We start from the raw sequence: 20,471 nt of genomic DNA, 5'->3' as shown, positions 1-20,471 counted from the left end.
ATCAAATACAGCTCAGAAATATCTTTGCCAAATTTTATCGAGATCGGTTCAGATTTGGATATAGCTCCCATATATATCTTTATCCGATTTCAAATTAATTGTGCACCAAATGGACAATACAATTCCGAATTTAAAAGATACAAATGTTTCGGCATATTTAGTCCTTTGAACTTTAAATTACAATTATAATCATAGCGTGTATGATCAAATTCTCCCATAAAATCTTATAATGGTTATGTGGAGCTCTACAAAATTAGCAAAGTGGTGTAGGGTATCATAAAGTCGGCCCAGCCCGACTTTAAGACTTTCTTTACTGGTTTAATTATTGACTTAAAACTGAACTTTCTGTTCTATTCTTTGTGTGAAAATTGCATTTTGGTTTTGGGAAAATTTACTGTGTTATGCATTACGTTTCCGTACTTAGTATAGTGTAGTAGTTCTCATTAAGCTCTTATGCTAGATTTATTAAGAAAAAAAGGCACCTAAGCTTAGATGATGATGTTTTCTTGTTTGTAATAAAAAGTAAAAACAAAAAAGCTGCATGAAAATATTGATTGAAATCGGTAAATCAGCTGTTATCTCACAAATGTCAGTGGACAAAAAATCGTATTTTTCTCAATAACTTCTTACTGAGTAAAGGTGAGAGAGCATAAAACGTTTTTCTGACTGGCTTAAGTCATCATCTGGCTTCTTCGGAAAATAACACAAGTTTATGGCCGAAATCGAACTAAGTCAACCTAAAACTCCATTGTTCCTCTACGCCTATGACTTATGCCTTTTAAAAAAAGCCTTTTATGTACTCTCGCGCTATGAGTTGCTGGGAAAGTAAACAACCGAACCTACTGTATGTGTACAATGAGAAATTTACATATGAACTGTTTTTGTTGGTACATCTTCCACGACCATATTCTTAAAATGTTTTCTTGACATTTTTCATTTTTTTTTTTTTTTTTTGATAAATTTTTGCCATAAGCAGCACAACTTTTAAAGAAATTAAATAAAACAAATAAAAAAGCTGTAAGTTCGGTCGGGCCGAACTTTGAATACCCTCCATCATTTGGAACGAATTTGGCAATTTTCAAAAAAATAAAATCTGTTAAAATCTTAAAAATACCGATTGTAGCCGTTATATTAGGGTCTATACGACGACGTGGACCAGCATAGGCAACTTTTGTCATAAGCCATTACAATATTCAAATTCAAATTACAATATTCAAAACTGGAAAATAAAATTGGTGAATAATGTTGCAAAATACCGAATATCGGGAGGTACCGTTATATGGGACTATGCGAAGACGTGGACCTGAACAGACAATTTTCTATCATCAGTATCCGCTACGAACTTCAAATACCAAATTTAAAACAATTCCGATGAATTATGTGGCTAAAATCATAAAAAGACGTGAACCTGCATAGACAATTTTCTGTCATAGGCCGTAATATCCATTACGAACTTCAATTACCAAATTTGAAATATTTCCCGTGAATAGTGTCGCTTAAATCACCAAAATACCGAAAATAGGGAGGCACCATATGGAGGCTATACCAAAACGAGGACCTGCACGAACAATTTTCTGTCTTATGCTGTAGTATCCATTTCGGACTTCAAATACCAAATTTGAAACATTTCCGGTGAATAGTGTTGCTTACATCACCAAAATAACGAATATCGGGAGGTACCATTATATGGGGGCTATACCAAAACGTGGGCCTACATGGCCTATTTTCAATACCAAACGTCCTGAAGACATAATATACATTTGCACAGACGGACGGATATCGCTAAATCGATATAGAATTTTATGCTGATCAAGGATATATATTTTGTATATTCTTTATATATACATGTATATTTCGAGGTGTTACAAACGGAATGACAATCTTAATATACCCTTCATACTATGGTGGAGGATATAAAAAAACAACCAAATAATGGTTATGGACACTGACATCAAAACTTTCCGGGAAATGGACGACAGCTTTCAAAATTGTTAATAAAAAAAAAAAACAAATTTAAACGAATACTTTTTTTCTACAAAAACAGGCTGTAATTGTCTATGTAGTTATATTACTTTTTGTGCAATAATTTTTTTTTTATTCGGGAAGTGAAATTTTTAGATAGGACACTCTTTGAGTAAATAAGCGACATAATATGTCAAGTAGATCAAGTGGATCAATAATATCGTTTATATCGGTAAAACTCTAAAATGTAAACAAACCTCTAGATTAATTAAAGACAATAAAACAATTGTATTAAACTATTATATAATCATAATCACTTTTTCGGATGGATAACACTAAAATTGTTGATTGTTTATTTAATGATTTGACATTTTGCCCTTCCTTCCCCTAATAACCTAAAAGTGTCGAAACGTCTGAAATACAAATAGACGTATCCTCTGCTTATCGTTTAAGCCAAAAAGTTTGTTTTTCTTTCTTTTCAGCTATTGATAGTATCATTTATCATAGAACTTGACTGTCATTAATATCAATTTTGTAAGTATTTAACAACAACAACAAAGAAACCACCATTCATGCCGTTCTAAGCTCTCTGAGAGCCAGCCGTAGGTAAGGCACAGACAAAGTCTTGTGTCAGTGTTGACTGTTTTTGCTAAGTATCATGTCTAGCATGTTTCGTTTTTTTTGTTGCTGTTCTTTCCTTTATGGCCGGCGTCGTATGTTTTGATGACGTTGATGAATTTGTGACACACCAGACAGAAGTTACGTTAGATGTTCGACGTTAGACATTTGCCAGACAGATTCGATGTTAATTCTTGCGAACGCAATGCGATGAAGGCATAAAAGCGGCGATTTGTATTTTTTCACTTTCCGTCAACACAATGCGCCAGTCAGCCAACCAGCCAGCCAACAGTCTGGGCCACAAACAAAGAAAAGCCGACTACACCAATGAACCCAACAACAATAGAATGTGGCAACAAAACAAATCAATGAATCACGAATAGAGTGAATGACTGACTGACTGACTGACTGACTGGTTGGCTGACAGGCTGGATGGCTTTTATGAGGGAAAAATTATTATGCAATATTTTTCCTACGTTTTTTTTTTTGTTCGGTTCAGTTTTGTTATATTTTCATGGAAATTCATTGTCAAGGCAACAACTAAAAGTTAATGACACTGTCAACAATGTTTAGGAGATTTAATCCCATTAAAGTTGGTTTGTCGCACCAAAAGGTGGAAGACCTTTGTTTTCAACGATAAATACGAAAATGAAAATATCCTATTTTCTTCTTGGAAGATCATTAATGAAAATATTTATAGACTATGAAGAAAAGTTTTGGAAATCTGTGGGTTTCAGAGGCGTCAAGGTTGCGAGGTAGGTGTAAGGGTAAATTCTTCACGCGTTTAGAACACCCTGAGTGTGGCTGAAAAAAGTTAAAGGAAAGTTATTACAATGGTATCGATTATTATTGTAGATGGTTTATTGAAGGTAGTACTTGTGTTAACAATGCCTATAGACGTTTCCGTAACTTATTTTATTTGTACCATTTCTACCTTGTTGTGACAATTTAAGACTGGAACAATAGACCTATGAATATTCAGATAACGGAATGCTCTCTCCGCTTATCATAAAAAAAATCAAATCAGCAGATGTTGTCTATGTCCTATTCTATAATTAAATGTAGGTGTACTCTATATGACGACATCAAAAAATACGGCAATTTCGGATACGAGTGTTGACAGTGCAAAGGAGTGCTGAGCGAAAAAAACAACATTCTGTTCTTTATATATTCATTAGTCTATCTTCTAAAATTGGCTTGGAATGTAGGTGACCTCAATAAATATTATTAAGCATGAAACTTAGGAAGACCATTATATACTAATTATGATGTTAACGCGATTGGATGTAAACGTAGCCTTATCCTCGTTTGAGTTTCTCCATAGGTTTTTAGTGGGTGTATATTAAATCTTGTATTTCCATTTGCAGTTTTTTTGAAAAAAAATTCTGAAACCCTATTAAGCCGACTCATGTTAAAATCAAGATAGATGGCAATTTTTCTTTTTGGAACGTTTGCAAATTTTGCAAAGAAACTAGAATTATGTCGAGGATTATTTGATATAACCTCACATAGGGAATTCAACAGAATCAGCCTGGGCTTTCAATAGGTTATATTTCTTCTCTCGCAGATTACAAATCCTCCCTGCCGAACATGTTCAATGCTGTACTCATATCTTGGATTCTCGTGGAGTGAAAATTCTACTTGCGAACAATTTTCAACATCGGTCAACGTCTCGATAGGCGATATATAGCGGGTAGGCCTGGCCGTCATCTTCACCAGAAAGGGGTTGAATTTTTATATTTAGGCAACTTATTTATTTCAACATGTTCTCGTAGGGAAATAGTTTATATAGGTTTGAAATAACCCATCTAAAGGTTGAAACCCTGACAAGGGGGGGTTTCAGGGTCCTTTCCAACTTTTCTTACTGAATGCTTTGGTTTGTCTTTGCCTTTGTAATAAATGAAGTAAGGTGATGTTAAATCAAAAAATTTAAGCTCTTATTCTCTAACATGGGTGCTTTTAATTCTAGGTGTACCGCACTTTGTGATATCTATGTTTATTGCAGCTATTTACACTGTGGCGATTTTTACACATTTATAAATTGTGTTTGACAAGATATCCCCTCGTCAAACTCAATTTTTAAACAACTCTAATAAACTTACCCCTGTCGTTGGTGTTGCACTTCCAGCTGGAGTCTTTCCTTTGCCGCGGCCACGTTTTAACTCAGGACGCACGGGTTGGCCATCAGGTCCATAAACAATCTAAAATGAACAAAAATTTTTGTTTAATATTTTATTTATTAAAAATTATAACTAATTAATAATAAAATCAATTAATAAAAAATAAAATTCGAATATAACTAATATTTACGAAATTTCGGAGTATAGGTAGAGTATTTTTATTATTTTGTTATCATATATTCCCGTTGAGTTGTTCCTTTCTGTTCCTTTGAGTTTTTTCCAGTTATGACATATGAAAATAATACCACAGCGATTTAAATTTTTGAATCAACATTCAAACAATTTTTATTCGCAAAGAATGGGAACATGTCGATAACACGGGTTATATTTTCACCTCACTTGAAGACGGTAATACAGTACTCATGAAGGAGAGAAATTATTTTCAACTATCCGCTGCTAGATGGCGCTCATCTTCGATGAGGTTTAAGGCTCTACTAGAGTTGAATTTATCACGACATTGCCAACTTCAAATTGTGGAGAACTAAAGGTGAATAAAGAGTATTTGTTCGTGAAGCTAATTGCAAACTTCAGTGGTGAAGTTGAGTAAAACACTAGCAATGTCGAAAACCAAAAATTGGAAATATATAGCAATTCACAATAAGGTCAGGCATAGTTTTTTAAGGATTTTGTCTTGGAGAAAGGGTTTTGTTTTGCCAGGCGATGTAAGAGGAGATATAAAAAGTTCTACATGGACAATATTCTCTTTTATTGTCTTTTCTTGAAAGGCATATAACATAAAATTGGCTTGAAAAATCAAAAGAGAATTACTTCCTGAGTTGTCAATACTTTGATAGGGTGTAAACAAAAATTTCACTGGATGAGTTATTCAAAATTGTTAATTCAAAATAAATATTTTTTTTTGCAATATTTTACTTCAAAATGAGGAATTTTAAATATACGTCTCGTGCAGCTTTTAATGACTAAATTTTTTGAGCACATACAATTCAAAAGCCTTTCGATCCGAAGTATAATACATAAATCAGCATAAATGCTCTCATTGTTAAACCATTTAGCAAATTAACCATTTCACCAGAAATTGAATATCAATAAATCTATTAATAATAACAGTGCTGCAACCCTCTCCATACTGTACGTTTGTAACTCCTCGAAATACTCATGTCAGACTTAAGTCGATTTAGCGATGTCGGTTTGTCAGTGTGTCTGTTTGTTGTAATCACGCTATCTTTAAAACGAATTAAAAAAAAATGCACACATGTGTATTTTGCCAGTTGGCAGGTTAAGTTCGTAAATGGGCCATGTAGGTCCACGTTTTCATATAGCCCCCATACAACAGTGGATCCTACTATTCAGTACTCTGATGATTTCAGCGATATTTTTACCGGAATTATTTCAAATTTCGTATTTTATGTTCGTGATACAGCCCCATATAAGTATACCTCCCGATATTTGGGTACTACAATGTATGACAAAAATATACCGGTACCTCTCAGTATTGATGATATTAACTACATTTTTTTACCAGAATTGTTTCAAATTTTCTATTTAAAGTTCGTAATGGTTACTACAACCTTTAACAAAAAATCGCGTATGTTGGTTAACGCCTTCGTATACCCCCCGTATAGGTCGATATATCCCCATATTCGATATTTTGATGATTCTAGCTCTATTATTTGCCTGAATTGTTTCAAATTTTGTAATTAAAGTTCGTAATGGGTACAACAGCCTATGCCAAAAGGTTTTTTTTTTTTTTTTGAAAATTTTCAAGTTCCTTCAAAATGATGGAGGATATTAAAAGTTAGCTATTTTTTACTTGTTTTAATATTAAACTATTCTATAATAATTCGGAAATATTTCACCGAATTATGTAGAAAGATTTAGAAATTGGCATTTAATCGTTTGTATTTAGGAGGCGTAAATCTGATACGATTTATATTTCTAAAATTTTTATGGCTCGTTTTAGAGCTATTTACAAAGCTAAGTATAAAACTTGGAAATTTCAAAGGAGGAACCTAATAAATTTGAAAAAAATATTATTAAATTGTCATATACCTGTAAGGACAGATTGGACATTGTGTTCGAGTTATATGTAAAGCGAGCATTCACATTTTTAATTTTTATAGCATACTTTAGGGAACTATCAACAATTTTTAAACTCAAAGTAACGCTACGCTATATAATCTATATACTATGCATTACTTAAAATACATTTGCAATTTATTTATGCCATACTTTTAGTATATTTATATTAATTTACCATATGCTATGAAACGTTTCATTTTATATTAAAATTTCGTGAGCGAGCGTCTAGAAGTATGCTACAAACTTGTCGAAAAAGTCACTTTACATATGACTCTAACATCATGTGTATTCTGGCGTTTACATAAAATACACCTTGAATTTGGCAATGGAATTTTGGAACAATGAAAATTAAGAATTTAGAGATTTGTTTTCTATTACAATGTGTATTTCTCTTTTGGAAAATACAAAAAGGATTTCTTAAAAAAAAAAAAAAAAAATGTTTTCCATGTTTTGTGAGCATGCGTCCCTATCGAATTATTTATTTTTCACATTTTCATCTACAAAAGAGATGAGTTTCTCTTTCGCCCTGTCATTTTAATTGTCTGAGCACATGTCGCCTTTGACATATGAAATCTTTAAGATTCCTAGCAGCCATTGCGCAAAACAATTTAAAAATAGGCTAAAATCTTGAAATAATCATGGCAAGCCTTGGAAACGAAGAAGAAGAAGAGCCAGCAACATTTAAATGACATTTCCACGGCGAGCATGGAAATGAAGCAACGCCATTTGCCCATGGGGGAGGAAGTATTGTAAAAATGGAACACAAAACAGGAACAACCCAAACATGTGCATATTTCTAGAACCCCAACGATGCACATGGAGATGCAGAGTGAGAGAGCGAGAGATATAAAAATGCAGCAACAATGCCGTTATGTGCGACTTGCATCCATGTGCGTATTCCAACTTAATGCATTTATTTTTAAATTTTAAAATGAAACTAAAAAAAAAATGCGGCTGATGTCTTTAAGACGGCTGTTGTAGATTTTTCGTAACGCTGAAATGACTTTAAATGTCATCTCGTGTTTGCCTGGAACTGATCTAAATTTGGACCACGCAACAGCAACAGCGACTGCATATGGCTGAATGTGTTTCCAAAGACTTAATCACTTTAAATCGAAGAGGGACGACCGTGCATAGGCGTTGTCGTTTCAGTTTTCATGAAATATGCATTTTTGAAACCCTGTTCAGTGTTAAGCCCTCTCGCACACATATGTCTACGCCCGAGAAGATGGGCAAATGTTTCCAATTGGGGAGGAACACAACACAACATTGTCACATTTTGGGTGTCTTCACTTGTCTCCTTTCGTGTGCTCATAAATATACACGAGTGGCGTTTTTTTTTTTTTTTTGAGGAGTTCAAGTGACATTTTTATGTTCTAAGTGTTTCCTCAAAGTTTCAAATTACAATATTCAATTCAGTCTCAGACTATGTTCAATGATGATTTGAATTTTCATTTAAAGCAGATGTTTTGCCGACGCTTCAAATACATGTGTATGTATAGTTTGCCTTAGATTTAATTTCCAGGAAGTACTTGAGCTACTTAAAATTGTCATTTATTGATGTTTTTGGAGAGAGTCGAAATACTTAAACATATGGGGAAATTACAATAAATCCTACCGAATGGGATTTGAGTATGAATTACCCCGAAGCATCCATAAATATTGAGATGTCATTGTGGGAAATTAGAAATTTTTAAAATTATTACAATTTTCGAGCAACTGTTTAAATGAACCGAGTACAAAAAAAAAAAAATATGATGACATTTTATTTCTGTATTTAAAATATTATTGAATTTAGCCATTTGATATCTAATACTTGTGCGGAGGTCTTCAAAAGCAAAATTTTAACAACAACGCATTGCTGAACCCTTTTTTAAGGGAACTACTTTGCTCTGAAGGTAGGAGGAGGAGAAACAAATTTTATGACAATCCTTAAAAATCAATATTTCAGCCAATTTAAAGTTGCAAAAATAGCAAAAGATTTAGTTTTTTATAACGCGAAGTTAGAGATGATGAAATAAAGAAATTGCTTTATAATTGCTCGTTTCGCTATCACGAATTCATAGTAAGTTAGGTTAGGTTGAAAAGAGGGGCTAAAAAATCGCCACATGGCCATGTGTGCTCTTGACTAAAGTTATTGAAAGAAGACGGACAGTTTACAGTTTATATCAAGGAATTAAGTTGCCTTAACATAATTCATTAGCTTTTTTATTTGATTTACCATGATCTGATTTAGGTCTGGTATGGAGTCGTTCCCTAAGAATTGGGATCTCATATTTGCAAACGCTGGGCTTTGGCAGAGAAAATTCTCCAAAGTTTTATCATCTTCCCCTCATGTCCTTCATATGCTGTTATCTGGACATGCTATCCTGTACAAATGAGCATCCAGGCCCAGGTGATCCGCATGGATGCCTGTTACCCCACAGACCTCTTTCTTACCCCATTATATATTTGTGGTTTCACTAGGTCTTCGTTGTTCCATAGGGATATGTGAGAGTTCTTTTCGGCGAGAGAGTTCGCTATCTCGTTACCTCTGATCCCCGCATGACCTGGTACCCATATAATGCTTATTGAGCCGTGTTGAGAATAGTTGCTGATTAAATTTATACATTCCACACAATTTTGGAATTAACTGTCTTGGATGTTATAGCTTTTATTGCGATCTTACTATCCAATAGGACGTTTACGGTAGCCGGTCTCGTGTTGGCATTAAGCCAGTTCAGACACTCTGCAATCATCCGCACCTCCGCTAGAAGGATTGGATTATGATTGGGGAAGCAAAAAGAGATTACGGTATATGGATCTTCAATAAAAAGTCCCAGACCCGCTCACTGAGCCATCTCTGTAACAACAATTTCTTGTAGGCATTTGTGATAGGAATCCGTCGATCCACTAGTGTCTGGTCTCAATGTTTTCCGTTGACTCATCCGTTGTTACTGGTAAAAATGTTTAATGGTATGTCAGGTGGTCTTTATTTATCCACTCTTCCGTTGCCTTGAGCCTTATGGCCGCATCATAACTGATCTGAATATCTATTAAAATTGTCCCTAAAGCTCTAATGGATCCTCATTGCCCCGCAAATTCTTAAGCAGCACATTCATTGGACTTTCTGTAATATTTTGGAATTCTGTAATATTTGGAATTACATTTATCCTGCTGTCCACCGGACTATTGATGTGTACGTTAGAATAGGTCTGATTACGCTTTTGTCATCTTCGGACTGAAAGCCCATTTTAAGCCTAATAACCTTTTGCACTTTGGCCGCATCTGTGAGCTTTATTAGTTATTTCTTGGATGTGGTCCCTCCCATTAAGTTTCCTATCTAAAATAAGACCCAAATATTTAACATCATTGGAAAGGCTGATTGTCTTGTTCAGGAAGACTAGTTAATCGAAGTGCCTCAATTTTGTTTTCCTAACGAAAAGACATATCTCTATTCTGGCGGGTTTACGTTAAAACCTCTCGGTCTAGCCCCGTTGTATGTAAGTTTCAGAGCCTACTCGGCCCTTTTGCACAGCAAGTTGGCGTTATTTTCCCTCAGAAGTTTTATAACGTTGTCTGTAAAGCAGAAATAAAATTGTTCTCCAATCCATTTACTTATGCTAGTTGATTTGAAGATTTATTACTTCGCACATTTTTTCTCAGTATAAAATTTCAAAATAGGCAATTTTATTTCATTTTTAATGCTACAAACCCTTTCAAGTGCTTTAAAGTTAACAAATCCCATCAAAAATGAAAGTAATTTAAATTTCCACGGTATACATTTATTTTTAAAGCTATATCCCCCCACGCTATGCCCCAACCAAAAAAGGGGTTCCCTCAAGGTCAGGCATACATCAAACACATTAATTATAAACAAACCCCCCAAATCTCTTTTGAGGGAGTTCCCATCACCAAATCTCATTTTCCTATGTCTGTCATATCAAATATTGGATTTGTAAGTGTCTGCCCGACTGTGTGTGTCTGTGCGTGTTTGTCTGTTTCTTCCTGTCTTAATGGGCGCAATGAACTTTTATTAACCCAAATATCTGGCAATGTGGTGTAGGACGAATGTCCTTGTATTCTCAAATCTCTTAACGACTTATTTATGTAATTTTGCTTCCGCCTCAAAGTTTAGGTATCAAGTTCAAAGTCATCATCAACATCAACAACAACAACAACAGCAGCACACAACATTAAACGTCATAATAACACCCACTTTGAGGCGATTCCAAATACACGCACACAATAATTTTCACTCATACACTCAATTCGTTCGTTCGTACGCACCACACTGCTCAAAGTTGTGGCAGACATGGAACCTATTTCTCAGACCATCAAACATGAAAACACGGCCAGCCAACCACCCATCTTCTCCACAAAGACACAACAACAGGCGGGCAGGCAGGCAGACAGGCAATTCAGGCATCACACAGACAGAAAGTAACAACAACACTCCAAAAATATTGTAAACACATGTATGAGTGTGGGGGGTACGCACACCCACCAGCCCCATCCACCCCAAACACACACACACACACACTCCAACAAAGAGAGACATTGTAGACAAAGCCGACAACGACGTTCATGAATGAACCGAATGAATGAGAAATAAGGATATAAACAGGCTCTAGGAAGTTTTAGTAACCGAACCAGCCGACTGTCAGACAGAAAGCCAGACACTCAAAGCACGCACACATCTATGCACCAAAATATAGGCTCACACATACACACACACACAAATTGGAACTTTTGCACACATTGCCATGAGTATTTGAGTCTATGCGACTGTTTGTGTGTGTGTGTGTGTGCGGTAAGGACATTGACATTGTCCTACAAACATAACCATTTTAGTCAAAGTAACAGCAGCAACAACAACAGCAACAAAAATTATTTGTAGAAATTCTATATTACTGTAGTCCGCCCCCTCCACTCCTTTTTTTTTTTGAACTCGACAGCCGACAATGTGTGTGTGTGTGTTCGTGTGCATTTGTATTGCGGAGGAGACGGCAAACAAAACTGTGTCTAGCACATTCTCTTTGTAGTCCTTTGTAACTGGGCCAACAGCTATGGCACAGTCTGGCCGGATAAGCGAATGAGGTTGAGTTAATGGATCGTTGTGTAGGTTGTTGCTTCGGGTGGGTGGGTTAGGGAATTTGGGTTTTGCGTCTTTGCAAGCAAGGCAATCGAAAATTATGGCGGCAAAATATACATTCTCAGAAATTGTTGATAGAGTAACGTTCAGGATATTTTTGTTTAATTTAGATTTATGGAAATAGGGTACAATGTTAGAGAAGATTGAAATAGAAATTAAGTTCGCCAATTAAAAAAAAAAAAAAAAAAAAAAAAAAAAAAAAAAAATAAATAAATGATTCATAAAATTAAAAATATTGTTAAAGAATATGAAATCTATAAATACTAACAAGCTATAGCTATAAGAGAAGAATCCCTTTGAATCGAAATACATAATCAAAGTTTTTTTATGGTAGGCATTTTTCAAGAATTTTAACGAATTTGAATACAATTTCATTCAAAATTGGTTTGACAGTTCATTGTCCCAGCAGCTGTGTCGATGCGACTACCTATATTCTTTTACCATGCTACTTTTCATCAATTCGGAAGTTTAAACAGTAGTTGTATGATTGCCAGCCTGTGATCGGATGATATGTTGATTTTTAGGGCACTTTTACAACTTTTCCGTTGTAGTACTAAAAGACTAACAATATCGGTAGAGAACCTGCACATATTATCACCCTGGTGACCTGATTGACAATGTATTTCATTTCAGCGAATAAAATTGATTATCGTGATCTCTCCCTCTCTCTCAATCTCTATCTCTCTCTTTGTCGCAAAACATAATTATCATCATATTAAAACATGTCATTCGAACTGTCTGGCTGCCCCAAAATGGCACTCTTATTAATATCTTAAGGCAGCTGTCAACTTACTGCCCCAACTCATCATTAATTTCAATTGGAGTGAAAATGTAGCCACTTTTTTTGCCCTGTTGCTTTGGGCTCTTTAGCATCATGTCATTGTTGAGATAATTGTGTCAATTGATGGATGGAAACGGAATATGGCACATCGAAATGACAGGCCGAAATAACACCAAAACCGTTCGAATGAAACAACAGAACAGAAGCAAAAACGTGTAACCACAAATGCAACGACAAACCAAAATCAACACTTATTTTTATAGGACAACAATGGCCAATATTTGAGCAAAGAGAACCAAAGAAAAAAGGATAACAAACAGAAATACACGAAAGGGAAGACAAGTCAACGAATAGCCCAGGGCCAAGAAAGTGTAAATTACAACAAGAAGAGCAAGCAAATGAACCCCTTTTTGGCTTTATTTTCCCTTTGATTCATTAGCCATAAAAGCCAACAAGCAAGCAACAATAACAACAACTCTGTTTGGTCCTAGCATGACCGGTGGCTTCATAAGCCAAAACCACAGTCCTGCAGTCAATGCTATCGTTATGTTATGTCGTTCGTGTCCTCAGCGTCGTCCGTCATCGTCACCATCAGCAGCCACATCATTTGCCCTGGTTGCTGTGTACCCTTTTCTTCTTCAACCAAAACCAAGTAAACTTCCAGTGAGAAATTGGTACGGCACAGACCTGACCTAGGTTAACCCAAAACGTACTAATGAAGAACCTAAACGTAACGTAAAACAAAAGCACAACATCATCAGCAACAATTTGTGTGTGTGCTACGCAGCACGCAAAACTCTGCACCAAACACGAAGCCGAAGAGACGACGAATGGATGGATGGCTGAATGCCGCCTCGCCTTGGCTCGATTTCCTTTCGGGTTATGTACTGATGATACATACACACACACACACACACACTTGGTATACCTAAATATTTTTATGACACATTTTTCATTTTGCCTCGCATTTGCCGTTGTGCTCGTCGTCGTTGTCGTCATCATCACTGTTGTTTGGGATATTTAACAAAAGTGTAAAGTTTGTTCTGCAGAAAACGATGGGGGTTAGAGATACCCACTTGCCGCTGATATACATTGTGATATTTTCTTCGTCTTCCATGGGGAGCAGAAAAATCATAACAAACGCAAAAGCCATTACCATCCGAGAAATAAATACGCAGAGTAGATCTCGAGCGAGACAACGAACGGAGCAAACGGAGCAAACGGAACGCATTTGGCAATGCAAATTGCGTGCAAACGGTAGCATATTTTGATTGTTTGTTAATGGTCCGGAATGAGTTTGTGATAAGGGTTAGCAGTGTGCTGTTGTTGTTGTTGCTCTTTTTTGAGAAAATACGTTGTTGCTTAATTAAGGTGTGCATACTGTATTTTTAAAGCTTTAAAGAGGACAGATTATAGAATGTTTTAATACAAATTGATATTAGATCGATATATTGAAACCGATTTTTACAGACTGGCCGCATTTTATAAAAAAACCTGGAAACATATAATCCGATAAGAGATCAGACCACAACTTTGCGAGTTATAGTTAGATGGGAGAAAGAAATATATAGGGGATATATCCAAAACTCAACCGATTTTTGCCACAACCTTAATAAAGCTCCAGCTAGCCGGGAACCCATACAAATTGTATGATTTATAGCAAAATCTAAGAAACCTTTGTATAGGAGCTATATCCACATCTGAACCGATATTTATCAATCTTATAATTTTTCTTTCTTTGTCGACACCTACTAATTTTACCAACTGTCCTTAGCTTTAGACGATGACTCTTTTTTTACTCAACCTCACAAAGACCTGGCAAAACTGTGAGTCGCTGGTACCATGGCACCATGGTAACTTAATAATGAATGCAAATATTTATTTTGTATTGTATTTTTTAGAAATATCTCATTGTTTCTCATTTTAATGGTAATGCAAAAAATGGTTAGTTTACATTACCGTGTAATGAGCTATTCGACTGATATGGTTTCCAACTATTTGCTGGGCTGAAAAGTGAACTTCCTGGATAAAATTGCATTATGAGAGAGTCCTATAAAAATCGCATGTACAGTGTCCTGTCCTAGATTTGTCTAGTCTGTGGTGCTACTTATTAGGAACAAAGTACAGGGCCAGAACTCCCATACCTGGACTGATGCAATGTGCAATTGAAAGTATTAGGTAGTTCGCTGATCTTCAAATGCGCCGATGCAACAGAAATGGGTCTGGAAAACTGAACAAAAATAAAATAAAGGGTGAGATGAAAAAACTGCAAGCAACTTCAGAAAGAAAATAGACTCAGAAAGAAACTAGACTCAAAAGAGCTAAAGAGTTGCTTCGCTTGGCCGAAAGTGGTGAACTGCCGAATTTCGTTTTCTTCGATGAGAAAACGATGTCCAGTAGTTTGTAGCCAACAAAATGATCGTGCTTACTTGCCAAAGAGGTCAACTGAAAATGTGGCCCTTCGGTTGGCAACCAGAACTCAAGCGCCGACCATGGCGCCGCCATAACAGCCGATGGTTGCTCTCCGCTCGTATCAGAATAAATGCCGAATATTATCGCGAAAATATTCTGAAGCGTGTATTAAAGCCTTGGACACGCAAACATTTTGGCCGCAAACCTTGGACATACCAACAGGACAGGTAACCATCGCACTCAGCACGCGCCACCCGAGAATGGTTAAAAAATGAGGTTCCTCGCTTCATTTCCAGCGCTCAATTGCCACCAAAATCTCCGGATACCAATCCGTTGGACTACTGTGTCTGGAGTATTTTGTAAAGTAAGGTTGACACTAAAAAATACCAAAGTGTCGATCACCTCAAGCAAGCGCTTTGCCGGGAATGGGCCAAAATACCGCCAAGCAACATTCCGGCAGCTTGTGACGTTTGAAGGCCATAATTCGTGCCAAAGATGACCAACTCGAACAAATCTAAACTTATTCTAAAATTTGATGCTATTCCGATATTTTTTGCTTTCATTTAATAAAATTAAAAAAAATGTAAAAATTATGGCGTTGACTTTGTCGCAATTTTTTTTATCTCACCCTGTATAAGAGTCATAACTATAAAAGTAAAAGAAACAGAATTCCAGAACCAGAATTTTTTAAATTTATTCTAATATTATTGCTTTGTACGACTGATTGGTAAGGAGAAGTAAATCGATTTCTTATTAATAGATTTTTGGTGTTAAAATCTGAAAATTTAAGTCGACTTTGACAAAGGTAATTTTTTGTTATCAATATTTGTATAATCAATGTTTGATATATTATCAGTTATGCGCAAACCTAAAAGTATGCAGCTGCTAACTATACTAAGGTTTCTTATCGAGTAGGAGTACGTGAATCGACTCTCTCGTAGGCCCTGTTTTGCATTTTTTGTTTCGATATCATAAAGGAAAATTCGCTTATCGAAGCAATAATCTATTTCTGGTAGTGAAAACAAAAAGCTCGAAGATCGAAATTGATTCATGCCAATTTTAAGTTGCCAAAAAAAAAAAAAAAAAACAGAAAACCGGATTTTTTAGCTATTATATTGTTGACAACTAAAATCGAAAATGGCAAAAGTCGAATTTTGCCTTTGACTACGCATTCTTAAACCATTACGGAAATTTTGACTTTTGTAAATTACTTTGGATGCTGGATACACTTTGGGCCATCAAGAGAAAATTTTTGGTCAATAGGGCTCTTATATGTTTCTTCATGGATAGAATGAGAAGTTCTAAGGCATTATTCAAAGCATAAAAAATAAATTTAAATACTGCATAGTAAATTAAAAAAAAAAAAAAACATTTTCAAAAAAATTACACACCTTCACATTTACGTATGAAGTTATTCTCGTCTAAAAAAAATTTAAATTAAATTAGATGAAAACAAGGATTTATTACGCTCACATAGTGACAAATTGTCAGACAAGGACATCATGCTATGCTGCCAACGTGGTAAGCATATTATCTCGTTACCGCAATAACATGTTTGCCCCCCTTTGTCTGGAACGAGCGGGTAAGCACCGTTGCACTTGTCCTTTATCATTTTGTAAGCGTAAAGGGCAACTTTATTTCCACGCTGAAGGGTGAGTGTGTGAATGTGTTTGAGTGCGTGAGGGAGCAACCACATATTTAGCCAGCATTAAGGACATCAATCCAATTGTCCATTCCTTGAGAGTTTATGTACTTGGAGGGGGTGGGTGCATGTGCTGGGGGTGTGGTGGTTAACCACCCAAAAATAACGCTATTCTTTCTATCTAGAATCGAGTTAAGGGTTCCATTTCATTTTCCACTTAACCTTGAAACTTAATTTCCATTGCAATATTAGGGGAATTCAAGGATGATGATGTTGTTGTTGTTGTTGCTGCTGCTGCAATTGTTGTTGTGAAGAGAATGAATAATAAACATTGACCTTAGACAATTTGGTTTATGTTTTTATTCTTCACTTCTTTGTTTCTCAATTTATTTGTTGGGGGTTTTGTGAATAAAGCATTTAAATGAATATTGATGCATAAAAATAATGAATATTTCGAAGGCTTTCACAAAGTGATGAGTTTACATTGAAATGTGTGTTTTTTTTTTTTTTTAAGTAGAAAATTCAAAATTGTGCAACAATTTTAGTAAAGAAAAATATTAAAATTTCATTTGTGATTAACAATAATGAGATGAAAAAACTGCAACCAACTTCCAACATTCCAGTGACAGCTCATCATATTATTTACAAGCGTACAAAAGCATTTTGGTGAGCATTTTCAGGAAAAAAAGTTAATCGTGATGGAATTCAAGCGTGATTGTGTGATTTCTTTATATTTGGCTGGAAAACCACAAAAGACTATCGTAAGAGCACTCTAGCATTTTAATGTGAATCGTACATTCGCTAGTTATTGTAATACTGGTAGCGTGACCCGATGTCAAGGAAGTGGATGGAAGAAAACAGCAACATCAGCAGGAAAAAGCAGCGACTTTATGACCGAAAAATGGCTCGTGAGCTGAACATATCGCAATATTCCGTTCGCCAAATATTGAAAAATGAGCTCGGGGTAAAGCCATTGAAATTCCAAAAAGTGCAAGAACAGAAAGAAAGAAGATAGACTCAAAAAAGCTAAAGAGTTGCTTCGATTGGCCGAAAGTGGTGAACTGCCGAATTTGGTTTTCTCCGATGAGAAAACATTCGTTGTCCAGCAGTTTGTAAACAAACAAAATGATCGTGTTTACTTGCCAAAGGGGTCAGATGAAAATGTGCACCTTCGGTTGGCCACCAGAACTCAAGCGCCGGCCATGGTGATGGCGTGGGCAGCCATAACAGCCGATGGTTGCTCTGCGCTCGTATTTATCGACCGTGGCATCAGAATAAATGCCGAATATTATCGTGAAAGAATGGTTACAAAATGAGGTTCCTGCTTCATTTCCAGAGAACAAAGGTAACCAAAATCTCCGGATAGCAATCCGTTGGACTATTCTGTCTAGAGTATTTTGGAAAGCAAGGTTGGCACTAAAAAATACCAACCAATAAAAAATACCTCAACAAGCGCTTCGCCGGGAATGGGCCAAAAGACCGCAGAGCAACATTCGGGCAGCGTGTGACGGTTTCATTGGCCGTTTGAAGGCCATAATTCATGCCAAAGGTGACCAATTCGAACAAACCTACACTTATTCTAAAATTTGATGCTATTTCCGACAGTTTTTTGCTTTCATTCAATAAAATTTAAAAAAAAAACAAAATTTAAATGTTATGGAGTTTGACTTTGTTGCAGTTTTTTATCTCACCCTGTATACTTCACATCACAACTCCAGATTTAAACATTTTTAAAGAAATTGGATTCTTGATTTTCTGCGAACTTCTTAATAACAATTTCTCTAGTTTGTGGTGATATGTTCACGGACTGAATATTAGATTCTCCCGAGGCATTACACAAATTATTCTCCGAATTAAAGTCAAAGTTATTTTGTTTTATTCTCTATCATTTAATCCCTTATCCAAAAGTGAAAAACACAGATTTAAAGCATAAGCGTTATTATTTACACTTCCTGATATTGAATTGAATTTTAATCCAATTCTACAACAACAAAAATATATTCCGACTAATCGTCCATCATTTTGGCTGCAATCCGCAAAACAAATAAAATCTTAGAACAAAATTTAATGCAGATGGACACCACCTATGGAAATCGATCGAATCCAAATGCCAGACAGACAGGCTGACAGTCAGTACGACAGTATGGCAAAATACTGCTTTGCAAAGGATAACAAAAACGCCACACAATGCTATAATTCAATTTTTCTGCAGGATTTCAGACAGTTTCGTTGTTGTTTTTGTTGCCTTTGCTTCATTGTCTGTTTCGCATTGCAAAACCCAAAGTGAAATAGGAATGAAAACTGCAGTCATTTGAGTGTAACATCTGTGTGAATAGAGCGAACAATGACAGCCATCCACAGTTGAGGATAGAAAGATGAGCACACCTAACAGGCAGCAACAGCAGCAGGCAGATAGAAAAGAAAACACACACAGTTGCAGGCTGACACATGAGATACGAAACAAAACAAAAAACAGAATACATCCTTTTATCCTCTGCAATCATTTTCAATAACGCACACATACACACACATATGTACATTTACAATAATTGGAATACGCAACCTTTTTCGTTCAAAAGGCTCACACAGCAAAAAGGACGTAAATCCTAACTGGTGGTCTGCCACGCATTCTCGTTGCTGGAGAAATGCACACACATAGCTCGATGCTAAACGCGTTGTAGCATTCATCTCTTTAAACTTCCATTTTATAATGGTGCGTAACGCACATCATTGCCACCACCAACATGTTCGATAAAGAAATCCGCAAAGAGGAATTGCGTAAAATGTAAAGTAGAAAATAGAATTACACACACACACAGACAGAGCACAAACTTCTAATGTGGCTGGGGTGGCTGGGGTGGCTGGCGGTGATGCTTCTATCTGCCAACATTTTTTCCCGATTCTTCTTTGAAAAATGCGTTAAAGCGGAGTGTTAAAAGGACATGCGAATATTGCTGAGTGAGGAGCAGATAGAAGTTTTACAACACCAACAACTTGTATAACAAGTTGAACACAGCGACAACCAGGGATTTTTGCATTTGCAAAAATGGGATGAATAGAAGCAAGCGAAAAAAAAAACAAAACTAAACTAAACGGGGTGGTAAAATAAATTATTTTTAATTTGATTTCAACTCAATTAAATGTCAAGAAATGAATTTTTAAATTGCATTTTTTTTGTTGCCTTTGCTTTAAATATTAAAGCGGAAAGGCAAAGATGAACTTAACACTAACGCATATACGTAGAATGAAATTCGGTGTGGAATCTAACGGGGGTTTGGAATAGAGATTTAAATATTAAAGATTGTAAAAATCCTGAATTAAGCTGGAAACCGGCATTATTTATAAATTTAATAAAAAGGAACTATGAAGGAAAAATTAAATTTTTTTTTTTAAATAAATTAAATAGAATATCATTATGAAGGATTATGCAGATCATAATCCAGAATTTTTATAATCTTTATCGAAAGATAATCTGATGTTTAGAGCTAAAAACTTGAAATTTAATATGAGAATCAAGGTTGGAAATTAAGTTTGATATATGAATATGGTTTTCGAAATGTACACTTAGAGTGCCAACAATACGAAATTGTACTAAACGTAGAACAGATTGTATTGGCGTCGTTGTTGGTGGTGGGTTTCTAGAATTTTGGAAATGTGCACGAAAACTATTAAATTAGTCCCATTGAGTTACAATTTGGTATT

The 20,471-nt window shown here is 35.7% G+C and overlaps 1 protein-coding gene across 6 annotated transcripts in view; it reads right to left on the bottom strand.

Moving 5' to 3' along the window:
• Positions 1-20,471, bottom strand: part of LOC101900516 (methylcytosine dioxygenase TET) — a 294,319-nt gene that overhangs the window by 187,680 nt on the left and 86,168 nt on the right. For all 6 annotated transcript variants that reach the window (XM_059131678.1, XM_011296883.3, XM_059131680.1 and 3 more), the window contains one exon: positions 4,683-4,781. In XM_059131678.1, the coding sequence (XP_058987661.1) occupies positions 4,683-4,781 (99 nt within the window). The remainder of the gene's footprint in view (positions 1-4,682; positions 4,782-20,471) is intronic.

The sequence above is a fragment of the Musca domestica genome, unplaced genomic scaffold (assembly GCF_030504385.1).
Source record: "Musca domestica strain aabys unplaced genomic scaffold, Musca_domestica.polishedcontigs.V.1.1 9, whole genome shotgun sequence".
NCBI lineage: Eukaryota > Metazoa > Arthropoda > Insecta > Diptera > Muscidae > Musca > Musca domestica.
This window is presented reverse-complemented; position numbering and strand designations above follow the sequence as displayed.